The sequence below is a fragment of the Brassica oleracea genome, chromosome C3, assembly GCF_000695525.1.
Source record: "Brassica oleracea var. oleracea cultivar TO1000 chromosome C3, BOL, whole genome shotgun sequence".
Taxonomy (NCBI): domain Eukaryota; kingdom Viridiplantae; phylum Streptophyta; class Magnoliopsida; order Brassicales; family Brassicaceae; genus Brassica; species Brassica oleracea.
Window position 1 is genome coordinate 27152927 of NC_027750.1, and position 16296 is coordinate 27169222.

Below are 16296 nucleotides of genomic sequence, written 5' to 3' on the forward strand. Positions count from 1 at the left end.
ACCAACCATATGCTTTAATTAATTCACATTTCCAATTACACACCCTAAAAACAATTTTTATCCAATGCAGCTTGGGGAAGAGAACAACTAACCTGCATTCGCCGGAGAATCCAACGATCGAGCTTTTTGGGGAGCTGCAAGATTTCTCGGGAGCTGCGAATTGAATTGAATTGAATTGGACGAGCTGGAATCGATCGAGATTTTTGGGGAGGACTCACGACGAATGGGGGAATGGATAACCAAACCGCCCAATCTATAAACCCGCCATAACCCAAACCAAAATTTGTGCCAGACCAGAACCCTCTCAACCCGAATCACCCGATTCCCTCAATTTTCGATTTTTCTTTTTTTTTTGTTTTCTCCCACGGAAGGGTGATTACGAGAGGGAACACCTTCCCTACCCCCACATCTCATCATGTAATCTTCAAAGGACCCATCTAAAAATTTTTTTAGTTTTGAATTTTTTTATTGCCAAAAATTAAGCTAATTACTTTAGTGCCCTTAACCCTACTATATACAACAATCGACTATGATTTTCTTATTCTCTTCTTTTCTTCTTCTCTTTCTCTTTTCTCTGCGGCGGCATCTCTCTCTTTTCACGACTCCTTTCTATCTACAAACTGTTCTTCTGTTTCTTTTTTCTTCTTCAATCCTTCGTCAAACTTATCCATAGCCACTCAATCTGATGAAGGAATTGAAGGAAAAAAGAGCTCGAAGTCTATTTACATTTATAGTCATGGATCTCTGATTTCAGATTAGGGTTTCGTTTTATGAGGAATATTGTGTGTTTGTTTCGATCTAGAGTTTATTTTTGTTCTTGATGATTTTGATTTAGTGTTTGGAATAAGATTTTAGGTTTTCTATGATTTAGGGTTCTTATTGTTCTTATTCTTCTTTTTTACAGTATTTTTCGTGGTTGTATTTATTTCATCTTCAGATTCTCTTCAGATCTAGATTCAGTTTAACTCGGTGTTATTAACTCAGTCGAACTCGGTACAACTAACTCAGTAGTACATAGTATTACGCAGTATAATTCATGTATAACTCGGTATGACTGAGTATAACTTAGTATAACTTGGCTTGACTGAGTATAACTTAGTATAACTTGGCATGACAGAGTGTAACTCAGTATAACTCGGTATAACTACACTCGGTAGTACTCAGAATAACTAATTATAATCTGGTATAACTACACTCAGTAGTACTAAGTATAACTCAGTATAACTCGGTATAACTACATTCAGTAGTACCCAGGATAACTCAAGTATAACTTAACATCAATATTACCCAGTAGAACGAAGTATAACCCAGTAAAACTAAGTAAAACTATACAGTATAATGTAATATCCGAAATTTGAAAAATTTGAAAATTTGAAAATTTGAAAATTTGAAAATTTGAAAATTTGAAATTTGAATTTCGAATTTTTTATAATTTAAATTAATAATTTCGAAAATGCAAAAGGGCAAAATCGGATATTCATGTTTCATTAAAACAATAAGGGTATAGGAGATTAGAGAGACCCATAGGAGATTGGCTCTACCACAAGTGGGGACAATAGAGAAGTTGGCTCTGATTACGACGTTTCGCGACTCATTAATGAATGAGGGGCATAGGCGGTTGATAGAACCCATAGGAGATTTTGCAAGTTACGTTTAGGGGCAACCGGGGAGATGTCTCTAAATAAAAATGAATCTGGTTTTTAATATTTAGAATTAGTAATGAAGGGTAAAAATGTAATCAGTCAGCTTTTCGAATTACAAATAATTCATAAAAAAAAAAAAAAAAATTTAGGAAGGTCCTCGATATATTGGCTCGATATATTGGACTTTAAGGGACAGGGGTAATAGAGGAGATGATTCTCTTCAAACTGGTAGCCGGAACAAAAGTAGAGTACTTTATGTCGGAATCAAATCTTGTAAACACAGACAGAAGAGAAAGATTTTGTTTTTTCGACATTATCTAATTTGTGTCGAATACATCGATCCTTATTGAAATTTGGAAGAGTTGAAGAGGGATGTCGGATCTTGCAAGAGATTTAGCAGAGGAGACGGTGAAATCTAGGAGAGGATTCCGATCCCGATATGCTTGCAAAAAGTCCAAGACGAAGAAGGATTAACCTGCAAAATCAACGATGAGTTGTTGGGCAGAGGAGATGATCTCGTCGTCTCCGGTGAAAATTTTCCCATCTGGTTCAAAAAAGCTGAACACTTTATCCAAGGATGGGAGGAAGGAGACAACGAGTGTGGCCTATCTTCCAAGGGATTTGGCAGAGGAGGTGTTCTCCAGGCTTCCGGTGACATCTCTGAGAGGAACAAGATCCACCTGCAAAAACTGGAACACTTTAACCAAAGATGAGAGCTTCTTCAAAAAGCACAAGCACATGGGCGTACAAGCAGCATCAACGGTGGTCATGGTGATAACCTGTCAGGGTAAACTCACTAGCCTTGACCATTCAGATCGAGTTGATATATCACTGGTCTATCACTGCGACGGTCTATTGTTATGCATCGCAAAAGACTTCGCTAGCTTCGTTGTCTGGAATCCTTACACGAGCCAAACCTTGTGGCTCAAGCCCCCAAGTCCTCACCCTAGGTTGGACTGGTATTCCTATGCTATAGGATACGAGAACGGCAGCAAATCATCATGCCGCAGCAGCTACAAAATTTTGAGATTTGTTGATCCTCTCCGCAATGGATTTGTTGAGTATGAAATCTACGACTTAAGCTCTAATTCGTGGAGGGTTCTTGATGTCACTTCCGAGTGACATGGCATATAGATTTTTATGCACGTGGCGTGTCTCTCAAGGGAAATACTTATTGGTTTTCTCGAGAAAGGTATCCAGGTTGGAGAACCATTCGAGGTTGCTGATTTCTTGATTTGTTTCGACTTTACAACCGAGAGATTTGGTCCGCGTCTTAGCCTGCCCTTTCACACTGGGTTTGAATGTACGGTAACTCTTTCTAGTGTTCGAGAGGAGCAGCTTGCCGTGTTACTTCAGGTTGATTACTTGTTGCGTATGGAGATTTGGGTTACAACCAAGATTGAGCCTGAAGATGTTTCCTGGAACAAGTTGTTCTTAGCAGTGAATATGGAACCATTCTTAGATTTTCAGTTTGGAATGTCACAAGGAAGTTTCTTCCTTGACCAAGAGAAGAGAGTCGTTGTGGTTTTTGATAAACACACAGATATGCGTTTCACTCGCAACATAGCTTATGTCATTGGAGAGGGTGGATATTTCAGACAAGTAGATCTCGGAGAATCTGTAGAATATCATCGTCCTTTTGGTTGCTCATATGTTCCAAGCTTAGCCCAAATCAAGCAATGAGACAGACCAAAGCGGAAAAACAAGAAAGAAGAATTAGATTGTTTATCAGTTCATCTGCAATATCCAATATCTATGTCTTCTTTGGACCAAAATAAGTCAGTCAGACAATATCTTTGTTCTGGAGCTTTCACATCCCTTGCACTAAGATCGTATTACTCTTGATCAACTTAAACCCTGTGGTCTTTTCTTCTTTCATATTTTGACTTATCCCTTAAGAGTTACATATCAGTTGGACTTCTCCAATATCGGAGGAATATACCGTTTCCTGTTTTAAGATTCTAACCAGTTTTCATCTCAGAGGGCAAAAGTATCCACCTGAAAATAAAATCTGCGCCGCAAGAATCGATTTGGATCTTTGTTTCTTTGAGTTTCCAAGCCCGAAGTCGTCGTTAGCAAGAAGCTCTCCCGCAATTGTAGGTCGTCTCCCCTTATTTTGGATTAATACTTACAATTGCGGGAGAACTATTGTATAATAATAAATGTACACAATATTTCAACGTCGTCGTAATTGCATACCACAGAAGTATAACAATCTCCTTCCACACGCAATGAAAGTTCAATACTCGTTTCCACACAAACCGAACTAATACCTACAAAAACTGGTTAAATGTTGGTTATTGTTCTCTAAACCATAAACTTAACCAATGACTAACTTAACTAATCAAAAATGACCCGATTAGAGAATATAAACCATATTAAATCAATAAACCAGACAAACCCAAGCTCATACTTAAGAAAATTAGAAACCCTAAAAATCTAAATCCTTTGTCTCTTTCGCCAAGAACGTCGTTGATCTTCTGCTTAGCTCCATTCAGGTAAGTGTTCGACAATTATCTCTCTCTCTCTCTCTCTCTCTCTCTCTCTCTCTCTCTCTCTCTATCTATCTCTATCTCTCTTTGTCTCTGTCGTTATTGTTTTGTCTCTCTCTGGTATTGACTCAGTGTCTCTCTGTTTTGCAGAAATCGACAATGAAGCCATAGACTGATATTTTATGGGTTTGGAAAAGGAAATCTCTTCTCTAAACTTTTAGATTTTAGGGTTCTAAAAAATGAAAGAAAAATCGATTTTGGGGGTTTTTAGAAGGTTTCGGGTCGGGTTTAAATTGATTAGTCGGATCTTTATCTGGGTCTGGTTGTACCAGTACCAACTGATATGAACTGGTTTACTATCGGTTCATGTTATAAACCATCCAAATCTCGGTTTGTGTGGAAAAGAGTTTTGAACTTTCATTGCGTGTGGAAGGGGGGTTGTTATACTTCTGTGGTGTGCAATTACGACGAGGTTGAAACATTGTGTACATTTATTATTATACGATAGTTCTGGTGTTGTGGAAATAGGTAGTATTTCCCCAAAATAAATGACGAAACAAATCGGCTATTATTGCCCCTACAAAATGATTCGTTTAACCAATTCACTTAAATTGTTTAGATAGTTTTCCTGCAAGTGAAAATTTCACTATGATATTTTATTGGTTCATATGAATATTGATAAATAAAATGACCTACGATAATTTCAGCAAGAAAAAAAATCACTACGAACTTAAAAAATATATATATTGGAAGTATTAATAATGTAGTCACATTGACATTTTGAAATTGACTAATTCTTTTAAAAATTTGTGTTTCGATGTATCATCATCTCTCAGTGGCGAACACTATATATATACCAAAACAAATTTCAATCTTACCGCTTGTTCTGATTTGCTTTTTGAAATTATCCTTTTGTTGAAACTCAGACCTTCTAAAAAGTCTCATCTCTCCAATGTTAACCCGTCTACTTTATTAGGGGGTAAATATATATAGATACGTTATTGTTTTAATAACTCATTGCTTGCATGTTTATAACTTTATATTAACTAGAGTTATGACCCACGCTACGCGTGGGTTTGTTTTCTATATTTTGGTTTTACTTATATTGATTTAATCTTTAGCTAAGTGTATTTTCTAAAATGTAATAAATGTTTTTTTTACCAAAAAGTGTAATTAATGTATTGATTATTACGTAACATTTTTATTACTTAGTTATGTTGAAGCAATATAATATTTATTTATTTATTTTTTCTCATTTCATTTAATTTAGTCATATGTTTTTTTATCTTATAATGCTTTGTTACCTTGGTTATTTTCTTACTATCTTTAGTATTTTTGTGTCATACTTAATCACATTTTTAAGTAAATGTCCTTTTTTATAAATTTAAATATATAAGATTTAGCGCTTTAGTTATTTGTAGATTTTTTGAACGTCTAGTTAATTATGTTATTACAACGATGCAAAATATTTTCTGAGATTACATAGACAAATTATACCTTGTGGATGTATAATTGTCTTTTTTTTTTTTTTCTGTTTTAATTATGCTATCACATTACATAGACGACTCTAAAGCCGACAATTTTACAACCTTATGAGAATACACGTCTGACTACACCATTCTGAGCCGTCCTATGAGATCCATATTCGATGGTACACCCGGACCATCATGAAGATCTCTTGTAACTATTTTCTCCATAATATACATAATTTGCACCCCGGACTGACCTCCGAGTGTAGAAGCATTAATGAATCTTTAATTAAACTATTAGACTAAAGGGCTTCTACGGTAATTCATAGATTTAGAAGAGAAAATTATATGATTTTAATTAAACAGAAAGCTGAATAGACGAAACTTATACCTTTTTCTGGAAAATTTCATTTACGTAGAATTTGAAAACCAGTAGAATACATACATGCAAAGAGTAATAAGTTTGTAGTTATAACTTGCAGCCTTGTCCATTTTGTTACCATATTTTTTTCCTCTTCAATGAGAGAGTTTGGGAGGGTTGTACTTGTAAGGCTTCATTTTTTGAAATATATATGTAAATTTCCGTAAAACTGATCAATGGTTCTATCTTATATATTAAAACAGAAGTCATAGCCTTGATTCATGTATGATTTTTAAAAAAATGGACATATTCCTAGAAAGTCATGTTACATTTAATCTCTAATTTTATCATTTAAATTTTGGGCCTACCAGAAATTTTTATTGGGCTATCACAATAGATGATTCATTGGATTTATAGATAGTATAAATTAAATAGATATAATTTAATGTTGTAATATTATACATCCATATGTTAATTATTTAAATATTTGTCGATGCTAACTTTTAAAATTATAAAGATTTTTTTTAAATAACAAAAATCATATTATCTAACAATGATTAATCTTTACTACCTTAAACCAATGAAAACAAATTTCAAACTATATAGTTTATTTTAAACATTAAACAAAACTAAATGTTTTATTATTTACTCGATAATATAAATCTATGAAGGGAAAAATATAATTTTTTAAAAACCTTCTAAATTTGTGAAATGTTACAATATCTTTGAATATGACAATAAAACAATATTTTACTAATATTTATATATATAGTTACGATTTTTATAATGAAATAATAATCCGAAAATATATATATTGAATAAGATACAAATACATGTGAAAGTTTGAAACAATCTATTCAATGAAAAAAATATACCGTAAATTTATCATGTTTTAAAAATTGACAGACACATATATATTATAATATATACCAATTTAGAATTGAAAACAAAATGTTTATATAAAAATAATGAAAACAAAAACCCGCGCGGTTGCGTGGATCGAGATCTAGTTTGTTTTATTTGTTTAGTTAGCAACAATCCTCAATTCTATTTTTATACGTAATATTATTAAAGAAAAAGATTTTTCTATTCTAATATCTGTAGTATACTATCCAGTTTAAAATTTGAATTTGTTTAAGTTAGATATGAGTTTGATGATACTTTTACTTCATATATATGAATGAAAATTAATGATAGCTTTATATATAAAGTTTTCTTTAAATGTACACATTATTAAATATGCTATTTGAACTTTTCTTTGTGTATATATAGGATTAGATGTATGATGTCCCATGATGACTTGTTGACTTGTAAAAGAGGTCAGAGTTTTGGTAAAGCAGGGTGCACAATTGAGAGGAATCTAAAGTCTTTGAAGATAATGTGAGCGCCCAAGAACGGGAAAATTAATTTTTCCCTTAAACATTTTAGCAGAAAAAAGAGAGCAGGGAGATGTCTAATAAGGAACTCGCGTTTGTATGGTATGAGAAGGGTCTAAACTTCGAGATCAATATTGTTGTAGTGTGATCCAAGTTAATGGTCTGCTCGCCTCTTTATTCATCCAAACGTCGACAACAAATGAAAAGACACGAAAATAAAATAATGTAAAAGGTGCTGATCAAAATAACAAACATAAGTCTTACTTTGTATTAAAAATTTAAAACCCAACTTTTAAATTACGAAAACGCAACACATGCTTGGAAGGAGAGTGCCTCAATTTCACAACTCATTATTCATTATATAAAAAAATATGAAAAACAGAGAGTTCAAAAATAGTTTGGATAAAGTTATTCTATACTCCCTCATCATTCTCGTCCTCGGCGTTGCAACTATCGTTGCTGCTCCAGTACTTCAAGGTAGATCTAGGCGCCGACGATACTTGCCAAGCTTCTCATTTGAGTAATTCATATAGTACCACAGTAAATAAAAAATAATGTGATCCAGCTAAAGAACGTAATTTGCATCAACATTACTCAAAAGCGGAGTCTTGAAGATCTACCAAACTCCTTCATATCTTCAATGGTACTTTCTCTGGTAAGCAAAGAACTTCAGTGACTGCAACAACAACAAAACTGAGTAACGATCCATTCAAGCGGGGTTTACAAAAGAATTCTCTCAGTCAAATTAATGATAGGAAAGTTTTTTTCGTTCATTGTACTTATACCAAGTCGCTGAAACAGACTTTTGTACGCTGTTCTTTTCCTCAAAAGATTATGTGCCATCAGTTTTGGTGAAGGATGTTTGTATTTCTCGCCACCTGAAATATATATCTGAACGTTAGTGTATATTGAACAAAATTGTTTTTACCTTAGCCCCGCTTAGCTGCATATGCTGTGTTGTGATTTTCTCTAAGGCCTCTTGAACTGCCCTTCATCAATACATCCTACACGGCACGAGAATGCAATTTTGAACTTGGGATCCACATCATCAACTTTTCTTTACATTTCTGCCACTTAAAGTGACTTACTGAATTATTCAAAGAAGATATTAATTTAGGTCACGCCTAGGAACTGGTACCTTATGGCTTATGTCTCTGCTGCTACCTCCCCAGTTAGTCAGTTACAGAGTTCACTACCAGTTTTTTAGCTGACGTACTCCTTTAAACACCATCTGTTGAAAAGAAACTTATGGTCAAACTTGCAGCTAAAACATGAAAACATTCAGATTTTAAATAGAATTAACCAAGCATAAAAATATCTTTGTATCATGGGAACTCCAATATATATGGTAAAAGACAAAACTTGTTCATAGACTCATAATTAAAGCAAGAAATTTTTAATGTAATATGATTTTTACTAGTTCAGAGTTAACACGTCTCATGATCTTTACAGCTATTTATATTAACTGGTAAAAAAAGCTCGAACCTTTTGGGACGAAACCGACTCCAAGTCATCATATTATGTTCGAAGAATCTGAAAACAATTAAAAGAAGGAACCACAGAACCATGATTTGTAAACTGTATAGCCCAAAGGTGGCAACTTTGCAGAATTAATCTAGAACCAAATTATGGAAATAAAAACCCAGAAGGTTATCTCTAAATTCAAAAAGAATTTATACCTTTACACAATAATTGCGTTTGGTAGGGGGCGGAGATGGTGGGATTAAGAAGTGTTGGAGGAGGAGCCTCATATCACCACAGCAAGAACTTCAACAGCTCTACTTGTTCTAAAACTACCAACGGACATAGATCGAGCTTGTGAACGATTTCAAAACCATCAAGCTCCCTATATATATCCAATCAAAATCTTAAAATATAGAGTAAAAGGAAACTTTGCGGTGGATTTAAAATATCAAAGCTTTGTCTTCTTTTGTGGAGGTTGTAAATTTTGCTTGGGTGAAAGATTAGATGAAGAAATTTATATAGGAGGAGAAACAAAGAAGGTGAAACGAAATCATGAAGAAAGGAATAAAAACATAATTGAATGTTTTAGAGTGGGTTGATAACGGTGAACTGCAGAATCTTGAAAAGACGAAACGGTGAAAACGAAGGAGAAGAGTCGTAAACTATCAATTGCAATGAACCTGAGGTCTGGGAGAGATAAGTTTGAAATGGGTCAATTCAAAGCCCACATGAATGGTCTCTATCGAATGAAAGATGAAATGACGTGGCGATTTGGAAGCTTCTGATAGGTTGATTTTCTTAACCAATGTGGCATAGCTAGAATTTGAGGATATCCTCCTTTTAATATTGTTAGATTTCATTTACTCTGTTACTCTGAAAATTTGAGTGAGAAGGTTTTTTGTCTTTTATGTGTGTGTGGATAATGCGAGAAAAAAAAAACAGATTTGAAGATGGATGTGCGTGATATGAAAGTGGTTGGAGATGCTTCTTTTGATGCTGTGATTGATAAAGGTAGATTGTTTGATTATTTCCATTGTTGTGTGTTTCATGTAATAACATTGTTTGGATGTTTTGTTTGTGTGTGTGTGTTTTTCAGGAACCTTAGACTCTATTTTGGTGAGTGATGTCTGCTTTCTCTTTACTTAGGCTATCTCAATGAAAGTCTGACCTAGGTCTGGGCGTTCGGCCGTCAGTTTCGGTTTGGTTGATTTGGATTTTGGATTTTCTATGTAATGCTCATAAGTTCCATTCGGCTTTTATTGATTATCATGTCGGTTTCGGTTCGGTTCCTTCCGGATTTGGTTCGGATCGGATGGTAACCGATATTCAAAATCGTCCAAAAATATATTTTTAAACCTCGAAATGGACAAAAAAAAATTCAAAATATAAAAATAATTCACAAATCTAATTAAAAATTAGTTAAAATATCTAAATTAACTAAAAATTATTCAAAATAATAAATAAAACAAACAACAAAAATATTTTGAATACTCTAAAATATTTAAATCACCTTAACATATATAAAATATTAACATATTTAACTAATTACGGATATCTTCGGATCTTAGTATGGATTTCGGTTCGGGTTATAACCAAATCCCAAAGTATTAAGCTCATAAGTCCCGTTTGGATATTTTTGTATAACATTTTGGATCCGGTTTCGGTTTTTCCGGTTCGGATTTAGATATGTACTTTGGGTTGGGGTAAAAATGCCCATGCCTAGTCTGACCTTTTTAATGTTTAGTGTGGGAGCAATTCGAGGCAACACTCAACGCAGATGCTTGAGGAAAGTTTGGAGGTAACTATATGATCAGCATTCTATGTATGACGTGAATGTGTTTTATTTTTCTTTCTTTTTCCTTTTCATATATAATGAAGCAGTTGATGAATAAACCATATAGGGTACTCAAGGATAAAGGAGTCTACATCCTGGTATAATCTTCGAATTCGAGGTTTCGATTATGTGTGTTCTGTTTGTTTATTTGCAGATTTGATTTTTTAGATGAGTTGTCTGTAGATTACATATGGAGCTCCGGATTACCGACTTAGGCTGTTTAAAGACTCACGCTCTTGGACAACGAAACTCCATGTGATAGGTCTGCTATAACTTAGAAACCATCGTTTGTGGATTCGTGTCTTGTACAATATTGGTGGATAAAAGTTCCATGTTCTGTTCTTGCAGACAAAAGTTCATTAGAAACGTCAAAATGGGAACTGACGAAACCCATTCCTCTAGATACTGAGGGAGGAAGTTCAGTGGAATCAGCAATTGGCAAAAGCCCTGACGTCCATTACATCTACGTCTGTATTAAGGTGTGTTGTCTGATGCTTTAGCTAAGTTGATGTTTCTATGTTTGTGGAATACTATTTGCATCCGGCTTTATCACATGACTAAACCACACACTCTTCCACATAGATCATGCAAAAATCTTATAACTCGGTCTGAGTCCCACCTTTGTCTTTGTTCATTTGGAAATTGTCTTTATCTCATGAGGGAAGCAGACTCAGCTTGAAGTCATGAGAATCTTTTTTCTGCTCGTTGCTTAGGTCCTACAAGGATTTGGGGTTTGTTGTATTTATGTGCAACAGTGAAGACGATCATATCTTGGATTCATGTTTTACTTCCAAATTAGAGGAGGAACAAAAGTTGTATTTTAGCATTCTTGGCTCAACGTTGGTTGCATTCAATATTTTAGCATGCCTCTTCTTAAAAATAATTTTCTGGCCTATCAACATTATATCTGCAGATAATGTTTTTGTTAAGAAAAGCCTTATTTAGTCAAAATCAAATTGTAGTGATAACCAAAACCGGAGTGGAAGAACTGTATGATTCCAACCATGAACCACTTGATCATCAAAGTTTGTAATCATTGAAGCTGCTCGTCACTCGACGACAAACTCTTTTATTAAAAGCCAAACTAGCTGCCATTACAAGACTACAATGGAACCAGACAGGAGCATAACGAAGAGAGTCTGCAACGAGGCTGGATCAGGATCTCTGGCTAACCTTGCGTCCTGTTAGCTTCTCTGACTCAAACAACATGTGGTTGATGAGTCCCCGAGCAGCACTGCCAAATACCAAAACATAAAACATTTTGAATCATTCTCAACTTTTCACATAAGACGATAGATATCCCATGAGAACTTCGTAATATATGAAGCATATATCACAAGTTACAGCATTTACTAGAGGCTAGAAGAGAAAAAGGGAAAAACACTAACTCGTCCTTTAACTTGTGAATCTTCTCGGGGTCAGTCTCATTCATGTGTTTCTTAAATTGTTGCCTCACCATACCAACCACCAGCTCAGTGTTGTGTTGCTGCAATACAAAAAACAGAAAAAAAAAAGAGGTTTATTTACATACCAAACCTTTAACCTAGTGCGGAAAAGCCAAATCTTTCTCACGGAAACAAATAAAAAGATGATGAGAGGATTATTATTCTCAAACTTGTCTGGCTGCATAACATCTATACAAAGGTTCAGACTTCATCACTTGAGTCAAACTGCATTCTAATATGCAGAAGGCTACCCACTCTAAAAGGCACATAAGAAAACACAAAGTACAATGAATAACTAAATGACCAAAGAACATTGATAAACTTCGATCAGCATCCAGGAAAAAAAATTGCAATTATTCCCTTATCTAATCATTACCATAGTAGAAATATGGATTACAATCATACCAAACACTATACCAGAAGCCTCACCTGCTTACCAATGAATGTAGCTCTACGAAGACATTCTCGGTACAACTGCCCATAAGAAGAAACAGACGAATACATCAGTACAAAAACATTTTAATCGGGACACTGTAATAAAAAAAATGAAACCGATGATACAGACCCTAACAACATTGTTAGCGAGCTCAGGAGGCAAAGAACCTTGTAGAGTCGGCATCGTGTTTATTTTCCTGTAGCAGCAACACAAGAATCGCAATTATCGCTCAGAAACCTATAAACCCTGAAAAGCTGTAGTCGACGAAAGAACAAGCTTTACTCTTTCAAGCCACCATTTAAAATGAAAATGAATTTTTTTCAAAAAAAAAAAAAGCCTCATTTTTGTATAGAAATCTAACAATTAGGCGTGAAAAATCATAGCTTTTTTGAATAGAAACCATCATCAATTGAAATACCAATCTGAATCTCAGCTGGGATCGTAAATAATATGAAATGAATAGAATTATTCAAACCAAAATCGACGGAGACGGATATATAGACACAAATAGATCGAATTCTTACCGGCGATATAGAGAGACGGTGAGAGAGAAGCATTCAATGGGGGCGAGAGTTTGGGATTTTCAGATTTCAGACTTTCAGTTCAGGTGTAAATGGCTAACGGGCCGAAAATAGAGGCCCATTAATTCATCAGATTATATAAAGACTCAACATACGGGGCCCATAACCAAGCGAACACAATATAATCGAAACGACCTCAGCCGTCCAAAGGGACAGTTAAGACTCCAACTCCTTCAGAGACTCTACCCCAGTACTAGCATTCCCGCCTAAATCATAAATAAGAAAGAATAGCATCGAAAATCGGAACCGTCTCTCATTAGCAACTCTGGTATGGACAACGGTGATATCGCCCCCGGTTCCGGTTCCGGTTCAGGTACAGGTATTGTTTCTTCTTCCCTGTTTAGTTTCATCAAAGTCATGTCTCTCCTGAGAGCTAAATTCGGACTCCTACTGATAATATACGTGTGCTAGTTTCTCGTTAATGGATTTTACCCCTAGATTCTTCTAGGGTTTATTCTCTTCCTTTTGTGAATCTATCTTTGCGTATATCTCTCTCTGCGTCTTATTGTGTATATGTTCGTTCTCTACTGATTCTAGTTTCTTCGCATACATAAAAGGTTGTTTCTCTGTTTGTGTTGAACTCTGAATATAATGATCTCCTAATATACTCTGTTTGTGTCTGCGTATTATATATGTGTGTCTCGGTTTTGTGTTATAATCTGAATGTATATTGATATCCTAATACACTTTGCATCATGTGGACTCTCTTAAGGTATGAAGAAGAAACAAAAGCTTGACGGTTCTGTGGATGATGATAAACACAAGCATGTGGTTGATTCTCCTCCACATGAAGAAGAAGAAGAAGACGATTAGGTGGTGGAGAAGCATCGTTACAGATCTATGGCCAAGGTTGCCATTGGCTACTCTATCAACCCCACCGTCGAGAACTCAACCATCACCGAAATGGTACACATCGTCTGCCCCACTTTCACCCTCGACACTTCCAAACTCCAGAACGCGATTCTCCAACTCTACCAAGAAGGCAAAGAGAAAATCAAAAACTTGCTGAAAGACGCACAAGGGAAGCTAACCCTCTCTTGCGAATGGATGGTTCTTGGTGACTGGAAATGGACTAGTGAAGACATCGTCGGTCCGATTCTTCACCAGGATTTTATGGTCATTAGCGTCTACTTCGCCGATGAGGATTTCAAGATGAGTAAATGGATCTTGGCGTACCATCCTCATTCTCCTCAGGATATGAAAGTAAAAGACGTTTATGTTGATTCATTAAAGAACGTTGTTACGGATTACGAGATTGAGAGCAAAGTCTCTACTCTTCTTGTCCCTAACAATCTTGATCTTGGTTTGGATGGTTTTATAAAATGGATAGAAGAGAGAGGCCCTAACGTGTTCCTCATCTATTGCTGCTCCGACATTTTACGGTTGATGGTTGACGACATGTATAAGGACATAAGAATGTCATGGCTGATGGACCGTGTCCGGATATTGCTTGGTTGGGAGAGTGATGGAAGATTGTATCATACCCATTGGACCTACACGTTGGATAAACTGCAAAAGGCTGTAGATATGGAAGCCAAAGATGTGTTTGAAGAGGAGAAGTATGACTACTACGATCATCCGTCTGATGAAGAGTGGGTAAGGATAAGAACTTTTTGCAAACTCACTGGTTGTATTTATAAAGTGGCGAAAGAGCTTTTTGATGGTGAGTATCCAACGGCTAACGTCTACCTCCATCTTCTCGTGGAGCTAAGGCTCATGTTGAACCAAGAGGTTAAAAATGGAGATGGTGAGTATTTTCTTGGTAAAGCTAAGGAGATTTTGGAGAGGTTTGATAAGTATTGGGATGAGATGTTTCTTGTGTTGGCAACTGCTTCTGTGTTGGATCCTCGGTTCAAGTTGAAGTATCTAGACTTTTACTGCTTAAAGAATAGTTATGAGTTATGACAGTTCAAAAGGTGAAGCTGTTGTGGACTACTTGCGCAGTCTATATTCTCGCTACGGAGCTAGCGAGATACGTCCACTACCAGAACGTCAACCAGCTCCCCGGTGTTTCATGTACATGTTCGAAGACGAGTTAGAAGAAGAGGAAGAGAAGAAGCCTGACGGTTATGGGGACTTTGCTTTCTTTCAAGAGTATCTCAAGTTTGAAGGATGTTGTTCAAGAGAGTTTCATGAGTCGGAGCTTGATTCTTATTTCAAAGAGCCTGTTTTGGAGTGGAGCAAAGACTTCGATGCACTGGACTGGTGGAGGAATGAGAGCTCACAATACCCGATCCTATCCAGAGTAGCGCGTGACATTCTCTCGGTTCCTATCTCTCGTGGCACGTCGACCCGTGCGTATGTTGCTGACAAAAGAGAGTGTCCAGAGTTTATTGTGGCATTGGAGGGCAAGCTTTTGAACGCCATGATGTGCGACGAGAGCTGGCCAGCGACTTTGATATGGCCAAGTCGTTATTAAGAAACGTAAAATGCTATTGTCTACTTCATGAAAACTCAATATCTCTTTTTTTTTCATTTCGTTTTCTATGTACAATGTGTTTTTCTTGAAGTTTTGTTTTTTTTGCTTCACTAAAAAAAATTCTAAAAAATGAAAAACTAATATTTTATAGATTTCATGAATTTTTTTTTTTAAGTATATAAAACAGTAAAAACACAAACTTCTAAACATCCAATAACTGGTCGCCATGTGTGGTTAATTTAAAAAAGAGAATAGCCTAAAAGAGAATAGCCTATTCTTAGTATTCCCGCCTAAATTATAAATAAAGATCCTATAAAGATATTAAGATTGAGAATCGGAAAGTTCAAAAAAGAGAAAAAAAACATCGAGAATCGGAATCGTCTTGTATATCAACCCTAATCCTCTCTCTCTCCCTCCATCTCCTCACAGAAGACAGAACAGCAAACCCTAGCTATGGACAACAGTGACCTAGCATCCGATCCAGGTTCTAATCTCTTTTTGTCTCCATATAGCTTTCTCTTCTCATGATTTTGTACGGATGTAAGACCTAGTTTTCTAGGGTTTATTCTAGATACCCTTGCTTTTTTTAATGTCCAAGTGTTCTCGTCTGCTATGCATAATAGTATTCTGATACTCTTCCTTGTTAGATCACTACAAGAAAACAGCGATATTCTGACGGACATTCCGACGGAAAATGAAATCCTCGGAATATACCGACGGAATTCCGAGGAAACTACAGTCCGTCGGAATATTCCGAGGAAATTCCGAGGAAAACT

General features: G+C 35.7%; 1 protein-coding gene and 3 pseudogenes across 2 annotated transcripts; 3 read left to right on the forward strand and 1 right to left on the reverse strand.

The window, feature by feature from the left end:
* The first annotated feature begins 1852 nt into the window (after window positions 1–1852).
* LOC106331979 lies at window positions 1853–3456 on the forward strand (annotated as a pseudogene).
* Window positions 3457–9479: 6023 nt separating this feature from the next.
* On the forward strand, window positions 9480–11511 carry LOC106330270 (annotated as a pseudogene).
* Window positions 11512–11617: 106 nt separating this feature from the next.
* LOC106332361 lies at window positions 11618–13129 on the reverse strand. 2 transcript variants are annotated; one of them, XM_013770829.1, is made up of 5 exons: window positions 13045–13129; window positions 12650–12716; window positions 12514–12558; window positions 12028–12125; window positions 11618–11873 (listed from the first exon to the last, which is right to left on the reverse strand). In XM_013770829.1, the coding sequence occupies exons 2-5, from the start codon at window positions 12701–12703 to the stop codon at window positions 11795–11797; spliced, it is 276 nt and encodes a 91-aa protein (XP_013626283.1). In that variant the 5' UTR covers window positions 12704–12716; window positions 13045–13129; the 3' UTR covers window positions 11618–11794. The 2 variants fall into 2 exon arrangements, with proteins under 2 accessions (XP_013626283.1, XP_013626284.1); XM_013770830.1 differs by having other exon boundaries at window positions 12650–12774; window positions 13045–13124.
* A 242-nt stretch (window positions 13130–13371) lies between these two features.
* On the forward strand, window positions 13372–15529 carry LOC106334443 (annotated as a pseudogene).
* The last annotated feature ends 767 nt before the right edge of the window (window positions 15530–16296 follow it).

Bases quoted from the DNA above. Each gene is read 5' to 3' on its own strand.
- LOC106332361 (XM_013770829.1), bottom strand. From the start codon at position 12,703: ATGCCGACTCTACAAGGTTCTTTGCCTCCTGAGCTCGCTAACAATGTT. The intron at 12,126-12,513 runs GTGAGGCTTCTG...TTTGTATTGCAG, and splicing joins CTACATTCATTGGTAAGCAG to CAACACAACACTGAGCTGGT. The intron at 11,874-12,027 runs GTTAGTGTTTTT...GGTATTTGGCAG, and splicing joins ATTCACAAGTTAAAGGACGA to TGCTGCTCGGGGACTCATCA.